We start from the raw sequence: 24,425 nt of genomic DNA on the forward strand, positions 1-24,425 counted from the left end.
CGAACACAGTTAAGCAACTCCATCGCCGACTTCGTCAGCACACACGGCCTCGCCTCCACGGACTACATCCTCCTCGGGGACCTGAACTTCCACATCGAGAACAACAACGACACCAACTCCACCACCCTGATCGACAACCTAGCCAACCTCGGACTCAGACAACTCGTCACAACACCCACCTACTCTGCTGGTCACACGCTTGACCCCATCTTCTCCGCAAGCCCCCAAGTCTCCTTCAACCACACCACCAAACTCCACTGGACCGACCATCGCTGCATCCACTTCACCTTCAGGAAACCCACCACGTACCACCGCATCCAACAGATGCCTCGCCACTGCTGGAGCAAAGTCACCGAAGATCAGCTAACCATCACCCTCGCCCAGAGCCCACCCGCTGACCCCACCAACCCTGACACCGCCGCCCACAACCTCAGACAGTGGATCAACGACTGCGCCAACACCCTTGCCCCAATCAAGAAACCCTCCAACAGTCACACCAACAAGAAAGCCAGCTGGTTCACTAAAGACCTCTGGGCCTCCAAGCAAACCTGCCGAAAGCTGGAGAAGATCTGGCTCTGTGAACGAACACCGGACAGACACGCAGCCCACAAGAACGCCACCCGCAGACACCAACACCTCATCAGATCCGCCAAAAGGGCCTCCTTCAAAAACCGCTTAGACAACAATGCACACAACAGCAAAGAGCTCTTCAACATCGTGAAGGAACTCTCCAACCCTAGCTCCAACACCAATGACGTCCCACCCTCGCAAGACCTGTGCGACTCGCTGGCCACCTTCTTCCTCCGCAAGATCGCAGACATCCACAACAGCTTCAACGCCACGACCGCCCCGATAATCACTGAGACCTTCGCCCCCACGACGAACATCCGAACCAACTGCCTGCTCTCCTGGACCAACATCAATGACGATGACACCATCAAGATTATGAACACCATCCACTCTGGATCTCCGTCAGACCCATGCCTACACCACATCTTCAACAAAGCCAGCACATCTATCGCACCCCATCTCCGGAAAGTCATCAACACCTCCTTCGAGACAGCAACCTTCCCGGAGAGCTGGAAGCATGCCGAGATCAACGCCTTACTCAAGAAACCCAAGGCGGACCTCAAGAACTTCCGGCCGATCTCCTGCTCCCGTTCCCAGCAAAGGTCATCGAGAAGACCGTCAACGAACAACTGACCCGCTATCTCGAGGAGAACAACATCCTGGACCCTTCCAAGTCCGGGTTCCGCAGCAACCACAGCACCGAGACTGCCCTCATCGCCTCAACCGATGACATCAAGTCCCTGCTGGACAACGGAGAAACGGCAGCCCTCATCCTCCTGGACTTGTCAGCCGCCTTCGACACGGTCTGCCACCACACACTACGAACACGCCTCCAGAACGCCGGGATCCAAGAGAAGGCCCTGGACTGGACCACCTCCTACCTCTCTGGCAGAACACAGAGCGTCCGCCTTCCCCCTTTCCGCTCCGAAGCCACCAAGATAATCTGCGGCGTACCCCAGGTCTCATCCCTCAGCCCAACTCTTTTTTTTTTTATTTTTAAATATTTGGGGAACCTTTATTGTACTGTCAAGCAGTTACAAGCAGAGGCCTACAACCATTCTGGCTGGCCACTAAACACATCATGATTATCAAAAGGCATGTATAGAGAAAACAGACGTAGCAGTCCAATGCCAGGAATTATAACTAAGGTTCAGGATATACCATATATATAAATGTAGGCAGTCAGGATTAAAGAAGGGTTCATTTTGCCATAAAAAATAACAGGATCAATGCCATACGATCGTACCAGGTCCTGCAGTTGACAAACATATATCGGAAATCAACGGGCAACACAATTACAGTAGGAGTGGTGGAAGCGAAGTACGCAAATCAGGCTAGACATCAGCACAAGCATGTTTCATAACGAACCATCGCCCCACCGCTCTGAACTGAGTATGTTGCAGGAACCACAGAAGACGATGACGTCGAAAAAGAGAAGAAAGAAAAAGGGCCATAGAAACAATGAGGAAACCAGAAAGAAAAAGAGAACCCCCCCCCCCCCCTCCAATCCCCCACCCCGCACCCCTGCAGAAGGCTACGGCCTACCCCCCCCCCCCCCCCAGCAGTGTGCCTGTTGCCCTAAATAAGAGTCCCGAAATGTAGTGAGAAGAAAGTAAGAAAAGCGGAGGAGGAGAGGAAATTAGTATACGGGCTCCCAGCCACCCACCCTCCGAGCCGAGACCCTCAAACCAATACAGAGCCAACATTCGATTCAGTCATTGTACAGCCTGTCCCGCGTAGTCACCAGCCGTCCGTGCACCAGTACTCAAAAGAACATCCTCAGCCTTGCCCCATGCGATCAATTGTAGCAACGGATTCCAGCCGGCCAGCCGCCATATTGGATGTAGTTGGTGAACGGGGCGTCCATGATAATCCATTGGGCTGTCCACCAAAGCCAGCCAAAAGCAACAGTGTGTGATCAGAGACGAATTGGGAAGGATCCAAGTGCAACAATAATCCACCAAAGTCTGTTAACCAGCCCGATAGTATCAGTTCCAGGAGAAGAGGGAGCGTCATCCCGTCAGTCCACAGCTGAGTAGCTGGACGCAGCGTCCGGAACCGATTCTCCACACACAGCGCTGGGCCACCATCACCGGACCACTCCCCAACGGCAGCAATCAGCCCCGTGGCTGGCACGGGATCCCGGTCCTCCGAAGTCCCCATATCCACCGGGGAAAGCATTGCACTGCGTTCGGGTGCAGGGTGTGGCGCAGTGCCCCGCAATCGAGAGCAGTCACATTCAGCGTAGTACACAGCGGGAGCAATGGCGTCTAGCTTACTCCCCAGATCTCTGGCACGACAATCCAGGGCAATGCGCAAAGCACCTAGAGCAACCAGAACATCACTGATCCCCTGCGTTGCCTCAGAAGCATAGGCTCCAGCACTCCTCCTCACACGAGGCTCCCCGGCAGATCGGGATTCATGAGCCCGAACGTTGCTCTCACATGCGTCCAACGGGTCACCACACTGCCACTCACCGGAGTACAAGTGGGTTGGGGACCTCGGGACTAGCGGACTCCATAGCGTCACGATCGGTGGCTTGAATGCAGACTCAGCAGTCGCCGGTCCCGCAATCGCGACCCAGAGCCCTCAGTGTCAAGCGCCGATTATGTGACGCTGAAGTTGTCGCCCAAAAGAGCCTCGGGAAAGATGAAGGAATTGTCCAGGCGGCTCACGGGCGGAGAACCAGATACAACGTAATCCCCCAGATCCGCGATGTCCCGCAGACACACGACACCGCTGGGTGGGCCGGATGGCTGCAGCAAGGGATGGGCAGTTCAGAAGGATCACCCCGTCCGGCCGACTCCTCCCCGACACAGATGGCCGTTGTTATTCCATCAGGGGCTGGCTGTCCCCCACACTCAAAGCCCCGGTCTCGTGGACGTTAAGGGCCGGAGATTAGGCGAGGACGTTTCGTCGGTTTTACAGCTAGTAGAGATCCCGGGAACACGCCAACGAAGGCAGCATCATTTCTCCCTCACCAAGACGCGGCTCGAATTCAGGATGAGTTACAGGATGTATGCACAAAACAAGAAGGTCGGCGGAGCTGAGAGTCTAAGCGGCCATCATGGTCGCCAGCTTTGCTCCTCCCCTGAGCCCAACTCTTTTTAACATCTACATGGCACCGCTCACCCACGTCGCCCGTCAGCACAACCTCTAAATCATCTCCTACGCCGATGACACCCAGCTGATCCTCTCCCTCACCAAGGACCCCCACACCGCCAAAACCAACCTTCACGAAGGAATGTAGGCCATCGCTGAATGGATGAGGAACAGCCGACTGAAGCTAAACTCGGACAAGACGGAGGTCTTCATCCTCAGATCCACCCCTCCGGCCTGGGACGACTCCTGGTGGCCGACGGCACTGGGAACCACTCCAACACCCACCGACCACGCACGCAACCTAGGGGTCATTCTCGACTCCACCCTCTCCATGACTAAACTCCACGCCGTCTCCTCCTCCTGCTTCAACACTCTCCGCATGCTCCACAGGATCTACAAGTGGATCCCCACTGAAACAAGAATAACGGTCACCCAGGCCCTCGTCGGCAGCAGGTTGAACTACGGAAACGCCCTCTACGCAGGAGCCTCGGCCAAACTCCTGAGACGGCTCCAACACATCCAGAACGCCTCTGCACGCCTGATCCTCGACATCCCTCACCGCAGCCACATCACACCCCACCTGAGAGACCTGCACTGGCTCCCGGTCAACAAGAGGATAACCTTCAAGCTCCTCACCCACGCACACAAGGCACTCCACAACACCAGACCAACATACCTCAACAGACGACTCCGCTTCTACACCCCCACCCGCCAGCTCCGCTCCGCCGACCTCGCTCTCGCCACGGTCCCCCGCTTCCAAAGAGCGACCTCCGGTGGCAGATCGTTCTCCCATCTTTCTGCCAAGACCTGGAGCACCCTCCCCAACCACCTACGGCAGACCCAAGACCTGCTGACCTTCAGAAAACTCCTCAAGACCTGGCTTTTTGAGCAGTAGCAGCATTCCCCACCCCAGCGCCTTGAGACCCTCACGGGTGAGTAGTGCGCATTACAAATGATATGATTGATTGATTGATTGTGGGTACTGACGTGAAATCTTTGCCCCGACAGTATTACCTTGTGGAAAAAGTTCAAAATAATTATGTAACACTAACAACAAATGTGCTGTTACGCCTCGTAATTTGCCTTTTCTTGCCGCATAATTGAGTCAACTCTGCCACATAATTTGGTGCTCTCCTGCCGCATAATTCCAGTGGCCCTACCTATATTCAGTGGAGTGGAAAATGTAGCAGGGGCACCCCCAGCAATCTATGATTAGTAAATGTCTCAATAACTTATAAAAAAACATATGCACTCTCTCCTTTGTATCTCGATCCTTAACCCTGAAGCAAATAATTCAGTTAAAACTGCAGACCGTAGGGTTATTAACGTTTATTCAATGATTATACCTCAACAAAACTGGCTTCATCAAGGAGTGACATTTCACTGATAACATCAGGACATCACTGAACCTAATGGTCCATGACCAAGACTTGCATGAAATGTATATAGCATGACAGAATACCACAAATGAAACAGAGTTCTTGGGTCGGTGAGCGAGGTGGGAGACCATGGAATGATGGACATACTGGGCTACGCCAGGAATGCCAAATGAGTTGTTAAACATTGGACCCAAAGTGACAAATAGTCTGTAAATTACTGTAATAGGTCATCACAGGTAATCTACCCATGCCCCCGTCCCATTTATTTCCTTTAGGGCCACCTCTTAGGTTACATCCTACCCCATTATTTGTCACACTTCAGTTAACTAGTAATAATAAATTCTCACCATTCCAGGAACTACAAGACAATCTGGCTTCCGTATGCTCTACCGGGCCCTCTCCATTATAGCTCAAAATGTTTGAAGCTCTTGGAAAGTTTTTTGTCAAAATTGTTTCTTGATCACCTCATTCATAATACCTTTAATGTAATAGAATTCTTGTTTAACTGAGTACATAGTATATCCTATGAGGAAAGATGGACAGAAATCTCAAGAACCCTATTCTCGATGGGGAGTGAGTTGAGGCTTGTGAATGCTTAACAAGATCCCGTTTTGCTTTAGTATGTGAAACATGTAGTATAATATTGATCGAATTGTACCGGTCTCATGTATATTCTAAGGACATTTGTTAGTTGCACACACTCGTATGTGGCAAAGGTGCCAGCAGCAGACTTCAGATAGAGTAACAATTTCTTTCTTGTCATGTTTGAGAATACAAGTGCTCTGGGATACAATCTTTGTAAAGCAATATCCGAAGATCACTGTTCAGAAGTCCCCCAGGACGGCTATTGTAAGAATTCTGAAGTTTTTTTTTGGGTGGGTGACAACCCACCTAAAGAAATTACCATAACTCTTGTAAGGCTGAACCCTCAAAGTTACTCAAATAACCTGATCTCAACGCCCTGGCAGCTGTGGCACAGAGCAGGCCAGCTTAACTGTGTAAAATATTTAGGCATTACCAAAACGGTAATAACGTCAAAATGCAAAACAATAACAATTCCAAACGGATGTGAAAAATTGAGTACAATGTAATGAACAAAATGACACCAAATTTCCAATACGAGGAACTGGAGATATGCTTTTAAAGTTTTAAGTAGGAATAGCGCCAAAGAGCACAAAGTGCCAATGATGGTCAATGGTTGTGGCTGACTGGAACCTAGGCACAATTTGATGACACCCATGATACAGCACAGGTCCGATACCTCAACCAAGTTCGTCCTGATGAAAGATTTATTCTACTGACTTGAGTCCTTTAAGTCCCAATCCACCACAGGAGTACACTTCTGCAGCCCTTAGGACCTCCGGGAACACACTTTGAGACTCACAGGGTGTCAGGCAGAGGCCTAACAAGAGGGTCCAGTTGCTACTGGTCAGCTGGGCAGTTGCAGGGAAATGCCTCTTATAGCTGTTTGGGTCCAAGTGACTTTTAACAAGAAGTCAGCCTGATAACCCATTTCTTTGTCCTGGGAATAAGAGAGAGAGCAGGCCCAGGCTTCTAGGCTCTTCTCAGGTCTCAGACAACAGGTTCTGTCGCCTTCCAATTTGCCACAGGTCCAGGAGTGTTCTGAAGTGGGTGCCTGGAGATGTCACATCTGTGCCTGGCACGAGCTAGTGGATGGGAATGACTCTTGGGGACGCCCTAACCAATAGGGTAAAAATTCCCAGTGCCCACCGTACCCTCTTTGGGTGTTTTCAAGTTGGCGAAGTCTTTAGCCACACTAAACCTGGACTCAGTTTGCTGTGTAGGGAGAGTGTACTATGGCAATCTTATTGTGGTCCCACATTGAACACATAAATCCAGATTGAAGCAGCCACGGCGCCCCACTAAACCCAGACATAGAAGTATGGTAGAAAGAAGAGTAGGATTGTCGTAATAAAAATAAATACACTTTCTTTTTGACTTTTTACGTGTAATGCTTTTAAAGTGATCAAACAGTAACCTTTCCATTTTTGATATCTCTTCTCAGGACACGTGACCATGAAGGCTTCCTGTGCTCCTTGCTGCTACCTCCGGAATCCCGAAGTTCTGCTCTGGCACTGAAGGCATTCAACGTGGAACTGGCTCAGGCAGGTATTGCAGAATTTAAGAGACATGAGAGATGGTGAACTGTAATGACGTCTACCCAAATCTAGGTTACCATTACCAGTAGAAGATGCATTAAGAGTTCCAGGCAATTCAGTTATCAGCAATCAATTTATGTACAACTCCATAGCTACCATGCTAGCTTCTGGGCATCAGCCAAATATCATTGATTTAATTGTCAAACCAAGCCATGAACTCAGAATTATGCTGTATTCGAGCAGCCTAACAACATCCCTAGTACAACTCTGTACGTTCATGTATGGATATGATTGATGATATATAAAATTCTATACTCAGCATGTTGGAAAGGGCACAAGTCCTAAAAAAAAGAAGTGGGGGACGCTGACATCACAACAGGAAGTAACTAAAAGAGGCCAAAGAGTGAATGTGTGGCTCCAGTTATCGAGCTCCCGGTAAAATAAGTGGGGGGACGCGTCCACCCGCATGGTACCCCGACTCGAGCCCTGATGTTGGACTACCAACATAGTAGTGTATGCTAGAGTCTCTAAATAAACAGGACGGTAGGGTTGTTTGGCGGGGGTGTGGGGAGTCATGATTTGCTGTTTTACCTGTAAACTGTAAGCAACTTTTGTTTGCAGCCTTTTGTCATTTGGTTTCAGTGTGTGGTCATTTCAAATTTATTGTTCAAGTTTGGTGGGTAACACAGATCAGTTTGAAAATTATATATTTTTGCAACTGAGAACCAGTACAGTTCTCAGAGCTGGCTTGTTTATGATCTGCTTTTAAGTGCTGAGGAAATGAGTCCAAAGGGAAACAGCAGCTTTCTGGCGTCTTTCAACTTTCAACTTTATTCTTGCTTAGAGCCCTGTGAGCTACCAAGACCTGCACCATTAATTTAGTTGCATATGTTCAAATGGACAGTGAGCCTTTGTCGGGTTTTGGAAAGGTAATGTCCCCAATTACATAACAAGAGAGAAGAAAAAGAAAATTAACTTTCCTTCAGATGTGTAGCAGGAAAAAAATGCAAACTTTCTCTATGATAATCTATGCTTCACGCAGATTGAAGCAAGTTACAAGCAGCAGTTGTTAAATCTTATTTTTTTCCAGGTAAACTCTCGGGTAACAGACAGAAGATTTGGATTAATTAGAGTCTGAAAAGCAGATGTAGGGATGGTTCTTGAAGTGTTGTCACTCATTTCCCAGTTCTAAAAACAACACCTTGAGAGGGTTTGCGATCAGAGAAACAGAAGAGGTGCGTACGACTTACAAACTACTTTGAGATTTTCTCCAGTACTGGGAAAAAATATGCTTGTAATGGATTTTGAAATCACAGTATGCCTGATGGTTTCCCATACCTTGATTTAAGTGTTTGTAGCTCTTCAATATAGTGACTGATAAACATAGGGCCATATCAGTGGAATTTGTCACAGTATGCACGTTCGTGTGGGTGTCTATATATCATAAACCTAGCTATAAACTGGCATATCCCTCTGCTGTAGAAGGGGAGAATACAACCACAGGTGTCTTTGGGCCCCCTTTTTCCAAGCCATAAAAAATTCACTTGATTTTCATACTGCATGAGGCCATAGGAGCTCGGTTGACAGAAAAAAACAAAAGCCCTACGTCTCCATTGATTACCTTCAGGCATACGGGTGATTACAGAGATTTAGCCATCACCTGTTTTACAGTTGATTCAATGCCATTGCTCAGCATAGCCTCCTCCATATTCATGGTTAGGCACAGAAATAGGACTAGTTTTCAAAAGAGTTTACAAGTTGTTCCCCTGACCATGATCAATTCAGCTTAATAAACTCAGTGCTGAAGAGCTGTGGTTATGTTTTATAAACACAAGTATTTGATTGAATTGCAGATTGTAATGTTTCCCAGGCGCAAACCAGTTTTAAAACATGTCAGAAACATGACCAGGCTGTCCAAAAGTTTCTATACCTTGATAAATAAGTGTCCTTAAGGAAAAAAGGCTTGTATGTCACATTTTTTAACTTAAATTGCAACTTTGAGAGTGTACATATGATTAATACCTGGTTTGCAAATTGCTGCCAAATCGACTCTTCATTGACAAATCACCATCCATATGGCCGTTATAAACATCTGCTTCATTCTGCGAAGATATTGGTTTGATGATCAATAAGGCAAAAGTCGAATGCATGGCCTTAACCCCTACGTTAAATATCATATGAGGGGGAAACGGTGTTAGCGCTTGTCACTGAACTTGTGTAACTAGGAGTCAAGTTAAGCAGTGTGACTCAAGGAAAAAGATAAGAACAGGTTTGACTCTTAAAATGTAGGATCTTAAGATGTTCTGCTGCCGTATATCAGGCAGAACTCTGGCTATATGCTTGCTGCACAAAGCTGACCATTATGAATAACTCTTTCTTATGTTATCTGAAATATTTAGGCAACAATCGGGTATTCCTTCTCTGTTTTGATCTTGGCCATGTTGAGATCATGTTCATCACCTGACTTGAGGACCCTGAGAGCAGAGATTAGGGATGGTCTCAGGGGTAACCATGCAGAGTGTTTACTGCGGCGTTTTCTTGTCAGTTCCATTGTTTTTGTGCCTTTGATCGTCTAGAGTTTTAGTCTGATCCATCCACTATTTGCAATTAAAAAACTGATCACCTTTCTGTCTAAGCATTGAGTCACTGAATCATGCTTCAAGTGGGTATTCTTGAAATTTCGCTTTAATATCTTTCCTTTAGTTGATTCCATGAAAACACGGGGTTTAACCCTGTTAAGACCATTCCATGTAAAGAAGTTAATTGAAGTGATATTACTTGCTAAAAGGATACTTGTCAGCCCCAGTTATTCTTCATTGTGACTTGAGTACATTGCTAGCTCTTGTAAACCCATGCGGAACACTTGAGAGTTAAAATGCCGAAGTGCTGCAATTTTCCCTTTTCCCGACAGCACTTCGCAGATGCACTTGAAGTAGGAGTACTATTCGAAACGGCTGTATTCTCAAATGTTTCTGCTATGCTAATTTGGCAATTTTTTAAATGTATTATTGGATTGTATTTGCACATATGCTGATGTTATTGTTTACAGTTACATAGTATATAGTTACACAAAAACCCAGAATTAAATTTCTGAGGCTCCAAATGTGAAAGTCTGAATTTAAACACGATTAAATGAAAGGACACCTTTTGATGTTCTGCTTGACTGAAGTACCACATTTCACACAGCCGCTACTGTAGTTAAGAACAGACAAGTACACTGCATTGCTCAGGTGGGATTCATGGTGAAGATGTGGTAGTCAGCAGTGGCAGCCCGTAATGTGCAGTAGGGATGGAGCGGACGCGCACACGTGTACTTACACACCACATTCACGTGAACACACACCACATTCACACACATCACATTCACATGCACGTGCACATTGACATGCACAAACACACGCACCATATTCATGTGCTCACACACCCAGCACATTCACATGCACACACCCATTCACAGCAGGCAAGCATGCACACAAACATTCATACGTGCAAGCACGCAGCCAACAAGATATAAATAAAAAAATAGTACCTGGACACAGCAGAGCTCTCGGGTGGTGGGAGGGAAGACTTTGTTCTTTCCGGAAGACACAAAAGAGGCTAATTGGCTTCCTCAAAAGAGGCTTCCTCTCACTGCCTGACCATGACATTCCTTATCTCGTCAAAGAGTGGGATGGGGTCAGTGAGAGCTGCCAACTTCACCTCATTCTGCGATGAGCGTCACTGATGGACACTGGGCCATGGGCACATTAGGCCTTAAAACTGAAGCACCTAGGTCCGAGTACCTCATTTGAGACATTGCGTACCCATTTCTCCTTTTCGAGACTCATAAGGACTTTGTGTTGGCGAAGGAAGCTTTGTTGGAATCAGTTCAAGGCATTCGGGTGCTCATTTTTAGGTCGAGCCTAGCGCAGCACGCATGTGCTACTCTAGGAAAACTACCTTTTGGAATCGCTGTGGCCTTTTCACACGCTTGTGCATGTGAAAAGGCCTACGGCATGCGGTTACTAGCAGCGGCGTGCACCGCTGCAGCTGCTTTCACTTTTGCCGCTACTTGGCCGCGTGCACACCACTCGCGGGACGCTGCAGCTTCTTCCACTTTTGCCAGCACGCGCCCGCGCTTGTTTTTTTTTTTTTCTTCACTGCTCCGAGAGGCTTCTTTGTAACAGCCTGGCTGCATGCTTGTTTTTTTAATGTGGTGGAAACTCAATGCCATAGTGGCCATGTTTTTTTGTGAAACGCTTGATTTTTCCAGTAGGTTCATATAGGATCACTGCTGGTCTCTTGTTTACTTTAGGTGCAGTGTTATTATTTTGATTCACTCTTTCCCCACTTGTTTTAATTTTGTATGAGCAATTCTCAATCCTCTAATTTCCTGCCACCAGAAAGTGTTTATTATGGTATCGGTTTCCAGCATGAGTTTTTAATTGATCTGCCTTTGTTTCCCAAAAGCACTGCCGCCTACACAATGCTCTATCTTTTTGTAATGCCATGGCCATTTTTCACTGTTTAGGAGGGCTGGGTTTGCACCTGCGATGCAATAAAATATGTCAAGGAATTGTCAAAAGAAAATGTCTTCAGAAAGAAAAAACTCTGCCTAATCAGCTGCAGAAAACAGGCCTTTTACTGTGGTGTCGAATTCAGAAGTCACTTAAGGGTTGGCTGTGTTGGTAATGAGAACTCGCGGGGAGAGGCAGCTCTCAGCTCATAAATCAGGCCCCAGCAAAGCACTCGGAATAGGAAAGAAACAACAATAAATCATATTTTCCTAGTGGTTTTACAGTCTAGAATGTAAATGTTGGGCACTGCGGGTTCTAGTCTCCTGTCATACAGTCATGAAGAAAAACTGCTTAAGGCAGGAGAAAAAAAAGGTCTGTTTCTCTCTCCAAACCGCCCGGGATATTGCAGCATGGATTAGGACATTTTGCTGAACAATAATGAAATTGTACTTCTAACTATTGCATTTTTTTGCTGCATTTTTGTAACCCTTACCTTTTCATATTTCTGGGTTATGATTTAAGAAGTAGTGCAAAATCCTTCAGTGAACGTTTCTTAGATGTGCTTTAAAGAATCGTTTCCTGACAAAGGAGAGAGGAGACAAGCCATTCAGCTCCTACATGTCTGATGAGCAGGCTTAAATTTTACTTTTTTTAAATATTATTAGTTACTAACATGTTAGCGGAGAGGCCTGCACATATTACATATCAAATACGGCACAGGCAGCAGCAAAGACGGGGCAAGGATTTTATTTTTTATTCAATCTGTTTTTTGGCAAGTACAAAACGTTTTAAAATCTAATACTTTGCTGGGAACGTCCTGGCTCATTCTGTGCTGTCTCCCCTGACAGCTTCTACTGTCTGGCAACCTCTAGTAATCAAAATAATACATAAACAAGCATTGGCATAGCCAGTAGGTCTCGCCTTTGGGACCTTATAAGTGTTTAGCCATGCAACAGTTGATGTTGTTGTACCAAGGATATTGTGCAGCATAACTAAATACTTATAAGGTCCCAAAGGTGAGACCTATTGGCTATGCCAATGCTTGTTACCAAAGATGTTGCCCCTACGGATTGGCGAAAATATAAGGACATAGGACACAGAAATTCTATTTAAGCGATCGTATAATGATCGCATTTTTGCGACAACACACTGGCATATATATCTTTCTCGATACACAGCGTAGAAGATAATTTTAGAGAGTGGTAACGAATATCCGGGGAAAAAGGGTAGTTATTTCAATTTAAATACCTGTGGATGGAGAAATATTGGTTGTTCCCCATGAGTGTAGCGATATCGGTCTGATATTTGGCAGGTGCTGAGGAAGGTGGTGCACATCCATTCTACAAGCCACCGAAAAGCGTCAACCAATGCTATTCAGATCCTGCTATATGCAGTTGCTGTAAATGATCGTGGAGACTAACAACAACCCTATGTCTCCCACGTCCCAGATATATGTAGCTATGAATGTGGTATGAGTGTAGTTAGAGAGGTATGGATGTTTGAGAGTTTGTTGGAATGATTCTTGTTGCCTCTTTACTTAGGGGTTTATGATGTTGACGCATGAACATGATATATTGTAAAGTTTTGTGTATATGTTTACAATATTAATTTTTATGTAAATTTAGCAAAAGAGTACAAAAATAAGTTTGATAAAACAAAGAAAATAAGTAAATAATGTGTAGATTCATAAATATGGCATGAGGGAGTATTCTTAGATTGTACCGAGTCTGATTAGTGACACACCCCCTCATCATGAGGGGGATGCTCACAAAAGACTTTGGCGGCCTGAGTAGGTCTCGTCCATCAGGCTGTGAAATTTTCATACCAGCAAATTTCGACTCGGGCAGCCAGGTGCCTTTGCATTTAGCGCATCTACGGGACCTGGCTGCCTTACACTCCATGGAGTGTGTCTGTCAGACAGACCTTTGATCAGCCTGACAGACACTGTTCCTGCTTGAAAAAGGTGGGGGAGGGGGCCCTCTGCCCTTAAAGATCGGCCATGGCTGGCAGTGAGGTTAATACAGCCAACCTGCACAGAGGCCTCTCGTTTTATTTCTCAAGGTGCCATCTGGGTCAGTAGACACAGGGTTATTTCCTCTGCCATGCTCCCATGCAATTTAATATCCTAGGTTCTCCTTAACATGCCAAAGGGCTGAAGTTTAACTACTGTATTTGGTCCTAGAATATTGACAGATACCGTCTTTGAGAACTGTGAAGTTGTGGAAACAGAGAAGCACCACCCTAGCACACCTGACTATGAACTTGCCTCTGTGGCAGATGTAAGGTAGAGGGTCCAGCATTCAATAATCATAGAGGGCCCTCGGTGTGGATTAAGGGAGGATTTAGAGTGGTTCAATTAGAGGTTTACTTTTCTACAGCCTGGCTGCTTTTTACAAGTAAATATTTCAGTGTGTATGTTCTTTAAATTGACTTATTAACTGGCAAAGCTCACACTGTCAGTGTACTGCTGGAAGGGAGTTATCTCATAAAGACTGGGAGAACGTTTGTTGTTGTTTTGCCCTCAGGAGGGGGCTGGGACTGCAAGCCCTAGCATGTAACGTGGCTTGCACACCGCCACCGCCAGTTCCGCCACACCAGGAAGCGCGTAACACAGGCCCAGGGCTCTCGCAGCGTGGGAGACCGTTCGTTGTTGTTTTTCCCTCAGGAGGGGGTCAGGACTGCAAGCCCCAGCACGCAACGTGGCTTGCACACTGCCACCACCAGTTCCGCTGTGCCAGGAGGCGTGTATAACTGGCCCAGGGCTCCCATAGAGTTCTGCGCCCGTCCGCTGCCGACTGTTGCTGGGCGGGGCCAACTCTCTTGGTTCCATGCAAGCAGGATGGCAACGGGACAGCAGCAGGCACCAAGGGCTGGAGCTGCGTTGCATGGTTTAACCTCGGTAAGTAGCTACAAGGCAAGGACGTGGCTCGTGGTTGACTGCTGATTGCAGGACTTCGAGCGCCAATCCAGCTGGCGTGAGTACTTTTTTTTTCACCCTCCTGGATCATCGTAAATATTGTGCCTCGTGTCTGGGAGCTGGGGTCAAAAGTTAAGAGCACCATGGGGAAGAGGAAAGGTGCACCTACGTGCTCCCCGCAGGACCCAAACAAGGGAACTATTGATGCGGTGGGGGCAATCACAAAAGAAATAGACCTGGCAGTGAGGCGCCTTTCTCTGGGGAAGGTAGGGGCTGCATCATCGCTTTTGGAGGTACTCTCGGGCCAGGCGGCTGAAAAGTCTTTAGCTGGAGTCCAGGGACAGGGTCAGGAAAAGGAGGATCCAGAGGTTCCTAGCCCTGGTGTTAGCCTAATTAACATTGCTGCGGGCCAGAACACACAGAGGAGGGCTATGATGAACTCTACCCATGTTGCGGATCTAAGTGCCCCCCCCATCCTCCTCCCCCCGCTCCTACGAAACACTGAAAGTAAATAAGAAAATAATTCCGGCACAGAAAGGGGAAGGCACTGTAGGTTTGGACACAAGGGCACCAAGATTTTGGAAGAACTATGGGGGCCCTTGAAAAAAAAAATTGTGGAAACAGTGACTGGGCTATTGAACAATTTTTGTAATGAAATGTCTAAAGTTCTGGATGACACTAGAGTCACACTTGGTAAAATTGAGATAGCATTTTCTCCCCCTTAACCAGGGCATGCAGATTTCCATCTTAAGGATACTCAACCAGCCACCCTCTCTGTAGCGAAACACACAGAGTCCCAGATCCCTCAAGTAATCCCTGGCGTAACTGGGTCTGTGACACAGGCCGCGAACCTGGGGATAAGTCTACCCGGACCTCTGGTAACCCATAACAGAGGGCCGAACCAAAGGGGTCACCTGCCACAACAATGGCCGTCTAGTAGGGATAGTCATACCAGTCATAGATCTTCCACGAGCATGTTGACCTTATACTGTGGTCCTGGCAGGGGTACCAGGACTAAAAAGCGCAAGGGATGAGCCTACTGACCATTTGATTAATAAAGTTACACACTGGCTATGCAAATATGCAAGGTTTATTATTGATGAGCACAGGCACATTCTGATGGCCATGAGGGTAGTTTGGATTGGCAGGGTCAAGAAAACATTTACAGGAGACAGCGTAATTGTCAAGCTTAGGCACCCAAAACTGCCCCACAAGATCCTGTCTCACTCCCTTCAATCATATTCAGTAGAATCTGGTATTAAACCATTACCTTAGAGTTTTTTTATAGGCCACTTTTTAGCTCTGTGCCACCCCAACGCTCTATTGTATATGAAGAGGGTTCTACCCGGGGCAGGGGACAATACGTAATGCATTTGCCCCCTTGAGGGATCTAAGCAGTATAGACTTGACCACAAGTGGGGGAGGAAACGGGCAGAGTTACTGACAATTGGGTCGAACCCCGTGGTGAACCATGTGCAACAGAGGAGACCAATTCCGGGAAATAACATGAAGCTCCTCTGTGCTCAGGGACCAAAGTCACAGGGGACTATGTAATGTTGAGATGGCTACTACACCCCCTCTTTTAACCAGGGTGGGTGCAGTGTGGATGATAGTCTTGTGAACGTGGCTGGCTCAGCCAGTATGTTTTTGGATGAGCAGTGGCTCCAATACATCAGAGAATTTCATATAATATGTATTCAAGAAACGTGGGAGCCAGTTAATAACTTTTGTATTGAGGGTTATAACACATTTTTCTGCCCAGCTATAAGGTTGAGTGCGGGGAGAGCAAGGGGGGGTTTAATTGTGTTTGTAGACCTCCGGATACAGTGTAGGTGGAAGACCCTGTCGTGGGACTCTGATGTGTTGAAGCACTCATACTTATGAGTAACTCCTATCGATTGGTTCAGATGAATTTTTAGAATGCTAGATTACATTCACAGGGATCGGCTAACCTTGGAGCAAACCCAGGGGGGAGGCCTGTCGAACATTAAATTACTTTTAGTGGGAGACTTCAATTGCTATCTGTGTCCAAACCTATTAGTGACTCATCGAGACTGGTCGGCCTGTACTTTAAGTGAGGGACCACACATTGAACACACTCAGGAAGGGCGGGATGAGAGTGTCCTCCTAAACACTTACAGTCTAACTCATACACTAGACCTGACCTCTACGCAGCTATGCCCCCGACTTACAAAGGCAGAAGCTGCTCTTCATCTATTGATTTCATTGTCGTGTCTCTCACAGTGAGGAGGTTTATATCATTTATTTATATTACCCACAGTATATTTAATGGCCATACTCCTGTGACCATGTCACTTGCTGCACCTTGGTATCAGCCCGCTTCCAATAGGATAACTGGTGGAATGATTGCTGCAACTGACCAAGGTAGGCGGTTACGTTGGGTACAGGTTGATAGTGTTGATTTTAATAACTCACTTTTTAGGATGGGTGAACAGGAGATTTTAAAATGCTTAGACCCACAAGTGCAGGGGGACGATATAGTTCAGGCATTTATTGCTATTACACACTTAGTGGACGGTTTATTAACAGTACAGTCAAGCCGTTCCACCATGGATGGCCCAAGATGGTGTGATGGGCAGTGCTCTCTGGCCCTTAGAGATCTCAAGATGGCGCTCAAACAGACAGAGAGAGACAGGAGTCGGGTGCCGGCCTGCCATAAAACATATAAGCAAGCTGTCAAGGGGCGAAAGTGGCAATTGCAAAAGAAAGCCTGGGAGGATCTAACTGAGGCATCGTAACTAAATGACTCTACCCGTTTCTGGAGGGTCAATAACAATCCATATTTTAAAGACTCAAATAAACCAGGCCTAAACCATAATATTTACCAGAGCAATGGCAGGCGCACTTTGAGGGAGTGTATAATCATTCCCACAGAGAGGAGCATATACAGGAACTAAAATCTGAACAGAGTTCTGATCCCATTACCTTTACTCTGCATGAGGTGAGATTAGGAATTGATGATCTTTCGCAGAATAAGGTCCTGGGACCTGATGGGATCCCGCCAGACCTTTTCCAATGTAAAACAGAGATTTGGGCCCTATCCTAGTGAGGGTCTTAAATGCGACAGTAGTACCAGCAATGTCATAATTTTTTATTTAATTTAAAAAAATATATTTTAATTGATTTTCTCCCAAGAGTAAACATTTGGCAATGTTCGTCACAACATCTTAAGTCAGTTCCAAGCATTATATCTACATTGGGTACATCAGCTAGCTACTTTGTACTCGCTCAATTATCCCTCCATGTAGTCCAGTCATATCCGTCTCCTCTTTCCGTTCTCCATTGACCACCGCGTGTTCTAGGTCCGGTATACTTCCTGTACTCCTATGGCACATGTTTCAGTAATCTGACCAAGAATTGTAACCATTTATATGTAAGCCAGTCCCTCCCCCCATCCCTCCCCACCCCATGCCACTGGTGTGTCCTCCTGTATCATGCTAATAATGCAATCCACACTGTATAAACATTACTGTCAATGCTACTCCTCCTCCCTCGTTCTAATTGGGCGAATCTAACAGGGTCATAGTCCTAAATCTGAGCCTCTTGGAACTGCTGAGATCCCACTATGATCCACTTGCTTATGGTGTGCCCAGCGGCATCTCCAACACTGAACCACCATCAGACTCTGCGTCCGGCATCTGCAGGGACACCGCCAATGCCTCCCACGCCTTTGCTGTTTCTAGCGCCCTATTGTTGCTGGACCTCCTAGCATGCTGGAAACGCACCGTGCTCTTGCTAGTTGCCCATTTAAGCAATTCTGCCCTCCCGCATGCAATACTGGGCCCTCACCTGGATTTCCAGCGCGTCATTAGTTCTCTTTTAGCAAGAAACAATCCTAAATCCCAGAACTTACTAGTGACCTTTGTTTTAGATGTATGGGGAAACCAATGCAGTAAACACGTACCCATCTCCGGTTCTATCTGCCTGCCTTGCCTGTAACCTCACAAAGCATGTCGACCACTTTTTCCCAGTATGTTCCCAATGGCGGGCAACTCCATAGCATATGAGGAATATCCACCCCCACCAAATTGCAACGTGGGCATTGGGCAGTATCCAATCCAAAATACCTATTGATCTTGGCCGGAGTTAGATACGCTCTATGCAATTCAAAGAAATGAATCGGCTGAAATCTAGCATTGCGCATGCTCTTCCACGCTCTCTCAACCACCTTAGCCCAAGTCACCTCGGGGATCTCCCTACCCAGGTCCGCCTCCCACTGCCATTGTAATCGGCTCAATGGTTGTATCCCCTCGCTCAACATCCGTCTGTACAGACACGTTATAGCAGGGATCCCCAAACCGGTCCTGGAGGGCCGGATCCATGCCAGATTTTCAAAATTACTACATGTATCTCAATGGGGATATCCAAAAAATCTGGCATGGATCCGGCCCTCCAGGACCGGTTTGGAGACCCCTGCGTTATAGCTATAATGGTCCCTGCTGCCATCACTACATAGTGGCACACAAGCGATGTCTGTGGCTCCGATAAACCTCCACCCCAGTGATGTTGGATTGCTGACACAAGAGCTGAGTGCAGTAGGAAGTCGCCCCTGGGAAGGTTGTACCTGTCCTGCAGTAGCTGGTAGGGCAATAGCACGCCATCCTCGTACAGGTCTCCCAGCATTTGTACTCCCAACTCCTCCCACCGGGCCAGCACTGTCCAGTCTCCCCCCATGTGGAAGGGCAGTGCACATACCCAGAGAAATCTCCGGGATGTACGCTCGAGGTATCCCACCTCCTGGCTTGGCTCCAGTTCCAGCATAACCTCAACGTCCGCTCTTCATGAGTTAACGACCTAAGATGCAATCTTTGGCAAAGTATAATAAAGGACAGTACATGACATGAGATCCACCGACCCATCGGGCCATCCGGTCCTCTAAATTCTCTCTCCACTGCCTGGGTAATCCACTGTAGCTGAGCCGCCAAATAGTGCAGTTCAAAGTCTGGAACCGCCCAACCACCCTCAGCCCGGGGTCGCATCATTGTGGTCAGAGCCACCCGCCTTCTGCTGTTCCCCCCACAGGAATCCCCCCTACCAGCGAGTGAAGCTTTATCAGCAATGCTATCATCATGGTCTACCGCTACCATTGTACCAATTTGTAAGAAGGGAGATGTGGACAGCCCACACTGTTATCATCCCATATCCCTTATTGATGTGACAGTGAAGGTTCTGGGGCGGGTGATTCCGAACAGGCTGTCCGAATGGGCAGAGGCCAACCAAATAATTTCAGATGCACAATACAGGTTCCGAGCCGCTAAATCCACTACAGATCAATGCCTTAGCCGGTACCTTATAACTGCAAAATACACAATAGCTAATCCGGGGGTGTTGTATCTAGCTTTTATGGACCTCACTGTGGCCTTTGATCAAGTGAACTGCTGCAAACTCTGGAAACTCCTTGGGAGAGCTCGGGGTGGATCCTGCAATAACTAACACCCTAATGACCCTATACTTTAATACTACTGCAGTAGTTGGATACACACTTGAGGGAAAAATAACGGATCATTTTAACTGCTCTAGTGGGGTCTGTGAGAAGTTGGCCCGATATGCAACGTTCGCTATTCTAGCGACCGCTATGTATCGTTCCAACGACCCTTATGGTGTTTGGTTGTAAGTCAACCTATAGACCAGCTATCCTAGTAGCGTGGATACGAGCAGTCTAAGGCTAAAGACTCGAGAGGGCGTGTTAAGCCAGCTGTTATACCATCACGTACCCCTTGAACACCAAGTGAAAGGACACCACACAAGTGTTATGAAAATAAACAGTATATTTATTAAGAATCACAACAGCCCTGTACTCTTTATGAGGACAGGGTACTAAGCACAAACCAAATCTCTTAGGAAAATACTTCAAGTGCACAATTAAAACAAGTGTCCGAGGACACGGAAAGTTTAAGGTCTCGGGCGGACCCGATAAGGCAAGTCGGAAGCGAGGGACTCGGTACCCTAGAGTAAAGAGGCTATGCAGGCACCGAAATGCCGAGTTACCTAGCCACGAGGGCTGCGGCGGCACAAGTCTTACAGGCGTCGGGGTCTTCGCTGACGAGCCAGGAGCCGGAAGAAAAGGAGTTGCTGGCCGGCGACCAGTGATGAATAGTTCGTAGAGATCCAAGCCTGGATCAGAGTTTGATGATACCTGAAAGCAGAGGGGACCAAGTTCGTACTACTAGCCAGTAGTCAGAGGGTACCAGGAAGGCACCGGTTGGCCGTCAACTCGGCCAGGTGAGTGGGCGACGCTAGGCTCTGCAGTCTCACGGACCAGGAGGCGTTGTCGGCGACCACGGTGGAGGTGCGAGCTGTCCCACGAAGGATGATGCTGTCGGCGTCGCTGGGCCCAGGATGGGGCAACAAGCCTTGGCAGATCTCAGGGCCACGTGGTGGGCCTAAGATGGCGTCGTGAGTGGACCAGGAGGGTCCGGGGTGCTTCTCGCAAAGATGGAAGCAAGGGCCAGTCTGGAGCAACCAGACCAGCAGTGTTGATTGTCGGATGTCGTCACAGAAGGGCACAAGCCAGCGGCTAGTGACCAGACAACGTGCTGAGCAGCGAGCAGAAGGGCCCCACGCAGATCGTGGAGATGCTGGGAGACTGCACTTCGGTGCTGGAGCGGGTCAGGGTCGGGGCTTCTCGGACCCCAGAGCACTCACCATAGAATTACTTCGATGGTCGTGCTGGTTAAGAAAGCGTGCAGGTTTTGATGATGGCCGGTCCCTCGAGGTCTCGTCGCACCCACAGATCACAGCTGAGCTGATGACGTGGGTAGAGGTCAGAGGTGCCAGGGAAGCCGGTTCTCGTCGAGCTGGGCCGTCGGATTCCTTGAGGAAGGACTTACAGCAAACCGCAGAGTTCTTAGATGGTGCCCGCTGATGCAGGGTGACTACTCCTTAGTCACAAGGGAGAAATCTTGAGAAGAGTCTCGAAGTCCTTTCGTAGAAAGTATTCTTGATTCAAAGATGATCTAATTTGGAAGGGTCCCCGCTCCGGCCTTTATTCTAAAGAAAGGGGTGGGTACATGACTAGGTCCTGCCCTAAGGGTGGGACCAGGAAGGGGGGTAGTTACACCCCTCTCCCCTGCCGGACTTTCCCCAGGCCAGGGCTGGTGCCCCTGGAACTGGTTCTAACCGGCAGATGCGTAGTGAGCACCGGGGTGCCACTCCGCAGTCCCCTTCTCGCAAAGCCCTACCTACCCAGAATACACAAACCCTGTCTGGGACGGTGCGAACACCGCCCTCGACAGGAAACCCTTTGTCCAAGCTCTCCTCGCTGGAAGGACTCCCAGCAGCAGGAGGTCAGACTCGTGTCTGTGGTGGCAGCATCCATTTTGTGGAGCTGAGGCTTTAGTTAACTTTAACCGGGGTTCACAGTTACGTACATGTCGTGTCCCTCTAGAAGGGCGGAATGCTAACCTCGTCGTCAGAGTTGGTGAGAGGGCAGCATCCCGATTCGTATGACACCTTACTCGACATGTCTTGATAACGCGACACCGAAGTTACCGATGTGGTACGCGTTATCATGGAACAGCCATTGGGTCTTGATTCCGCAAGCTGCAACCGGGCTCGGCTCGGGCCAGAACCTAGTTCACACGAGCCCACGCACTCTGCCTTCAGGATTGTCAAGGCCTGCCATAGGATTGACTGATAGGAACTCGGGTGTCCATTGTATGGTTAGATATAGAGCTACTATACCTAAAGCAAAGGGTGATTACACGACTTTGCCCCAGCTGTCATGCAGCCAGTTGTGTCAAATTTAGGAGGCCAGCCAGGGGTGGCATAATACATGCTGCAGCCCCTGGCGGCCCTGGGTACACCTATGCCCTGCGTTACGGGGTCTGATAAGGTGGCCCAGTACCAATTGGTAAATGCACCTAGGGTACATATCGTAATTTAGAAAGAGAACAGCCAGGCTGTGGGTCTGATTGGCAGGCCCACAGCCAGAGAAAGTCGTAAACCAGTGAAACAAAAGCAAAAAATCTGGGTGATCATAGGATTGCAGACCCTACTCTCCTACATGACCCCCCCCCAAACGTCGGAACAATAAGCTAACCTTGACCAGGTGAGTCTTCTTGTTCTAAGTGGAAATATCTGGAGAGCCCATCGGCATTGCCATGATCAGTACCAGGTCTATGTTCCACTGTAAAGTCCATCCCCTGTAGGGAAATGGACCACCTAAGCAGTTTGGGGTTTTCACCCTTCATCTGATTTAGCCACAAGAGGGGCTTATGGTCGGTCTGAATCTTGAAGTGAGTGCCAAACAAGTATGGCCTCAGCTTCTTCAGGGCCCAAACCACAGCAAAGGCCTCCCTCTCAATAGCTGACCAATTCTTCTCTCTGGGGGTCAGCCTTCTGCTTATAAAAGCAATGGGCTGGTCTTGACCATCAAAATTCAGTTGAGAAAGAACAGCTCCCACACCCAACTCAGAAGCATCTGTTTGGACAATGAATGGTTTGGAGTAGTCCGGACTCTTAAGGATAGGCGCCGTGCACATGGCCTGCTTTAGGTCATCGAATGCTTTTTGACAGCTCGCTGTCCACTGAACCTTTTTTTGGCATTTTCTTACTTGTCAGTTCGTTTAATGGTGTCACGATGGAACCAAAGTTCCTGACAAACTTCCGGTAGTATCCAGTCAGGCCCAAGAAAGCTCGAACCTGAGTCTGGGTGGTTGGAGGAGCCCAGTCCCTGATTGACTGTATCTTGCTCTCCAGTGGCTGAACCTGGCCTCCACCTACAAGGTGGCCCAGGTATACAACCTGTGTCTGCCCTATCTGGCACTTGGTGGCCTTGATAGTGAGGCCTGCCGCTTGCAGAGCCTCTAACACTTTCCGCAGGTGGACCAGGTGATCCTCCCAGGTGGAGCTAAAGACAGCAATATCGTCAAGATACGCCGCACAGAAGTCATCCAGCCCAGTAAGGACTTGATTCACCAACCTTTGGAAGGTGGCAGGTGCATTTTTCAGACCAAAGGGCATCACCACGAACTGATAATGCCCACCAGGGGTTGAAAATGCGGTCTTAGGCTTGGCGTCCTCAGCTAACCTGATTTGCCAATACCCAGCTGTCAGGTCAAACGTACTTAAGTAGTTGGCCGAAGCCAATCTATCGATAAGCTCGTCTGCCCTTGGTATCGGGTGGGCGTCAGTCTTAGTGACTGCATTGAGACCCCTGTAGTCTACGCAGAACCTCATCTCTTTCTTACCGCCCGGGGTGTGAGGTTTCGGCACTAGAACTACGGGACTAGCCCAAGGGCTGTCCGAGGGTTCAATGACTCCCAGCTCCAACATTTTCTGCACTTCACTCTTGATGCAGTCTCTAACGTGATCAGGCTGCCGGTAGATCTTACTCTTAACGGGCAAGCTGTCACCAGTGTCGACCTCATGGGTGCACCAATTGGTCTGACTGGGTGTTAGAGAAAACATATGTCTGAACGACTGAAGAACCTGTTTACAGTCGCTCTGTTGATGTTCGGAGAGGCTGCCACAAAAGACAACACCATCGACCGATCCATCGTCAGGATTCTGAGTGAGCAGGTCGGGGAGAGGGTCACTCTCCTCTTCCTGTCCCTCATCTAGGGCCATGAGCAAACTCATGTCCTTCCTGTCGACATATGCCTTGAGCCTGTTGACATGAAGCACCCTGTGGGGGCTCCGGGGAGTTCCCAGGTCGACCAGGTAGGTGACCTCTCCCTTTTTCTCCAGGATGGTGTAGGGCCCGGACCACTTGTCCTTGAGTGCTGCTGGGGCCACTGGCTCCAACACCCACACCTTCTGTCCGGGCTGGTAAACAGTCAAGACAGCCTTTTGGTCATGCCAAGCTTTTTGGAGTTCT

At 48.1% G+C, this 24,425-nt stretch overlaps 1 protein-coding gene across 2 annotated transcripts in view; it reads left to right on the forward strand.

Moving 5' to 3' along the window:
* NDUFAF6 (NADH:ubiquinone oxidoreductase complex assembly factor 6) overlaps positions 1–24,425 on the forward strand; it is a 121,021-nt gene that overhangs the window by 19,149 nt on the left and 77,447 nt on the right. Inside the window, exon 2 of one of the 2 annotated variants that reach the window (XM_086966021.1) lies at positions 7,078–7,177. In XM_086966021.1, the coding sequence (XP_086822147.1) occupies positions 7,078–7,177 (100 nt within the window). Of the gene's footprint in view, positions 1–7,077; positions 7,182–24,425 lie in introns of both variants that reach the window. The other variant, XM_086966022.1, reaches the window with a different exon arrangement.

Source organism: Lissotriton vulgaris, chromosome 4_1 (genome assembly GCF_964263255.1).
Source record: "Lissotriton vulgaris chromosome 4_1, aLisVul1.2, whole genome shotgun sequence".
Classification (NCBI taxonomy): domain Eukaryota; kingdom Metazoa; phylum Chordata; class Amphibia; order Caudata; family Salamandridae; genus Lissotriton; species Lissotriton vulgaris.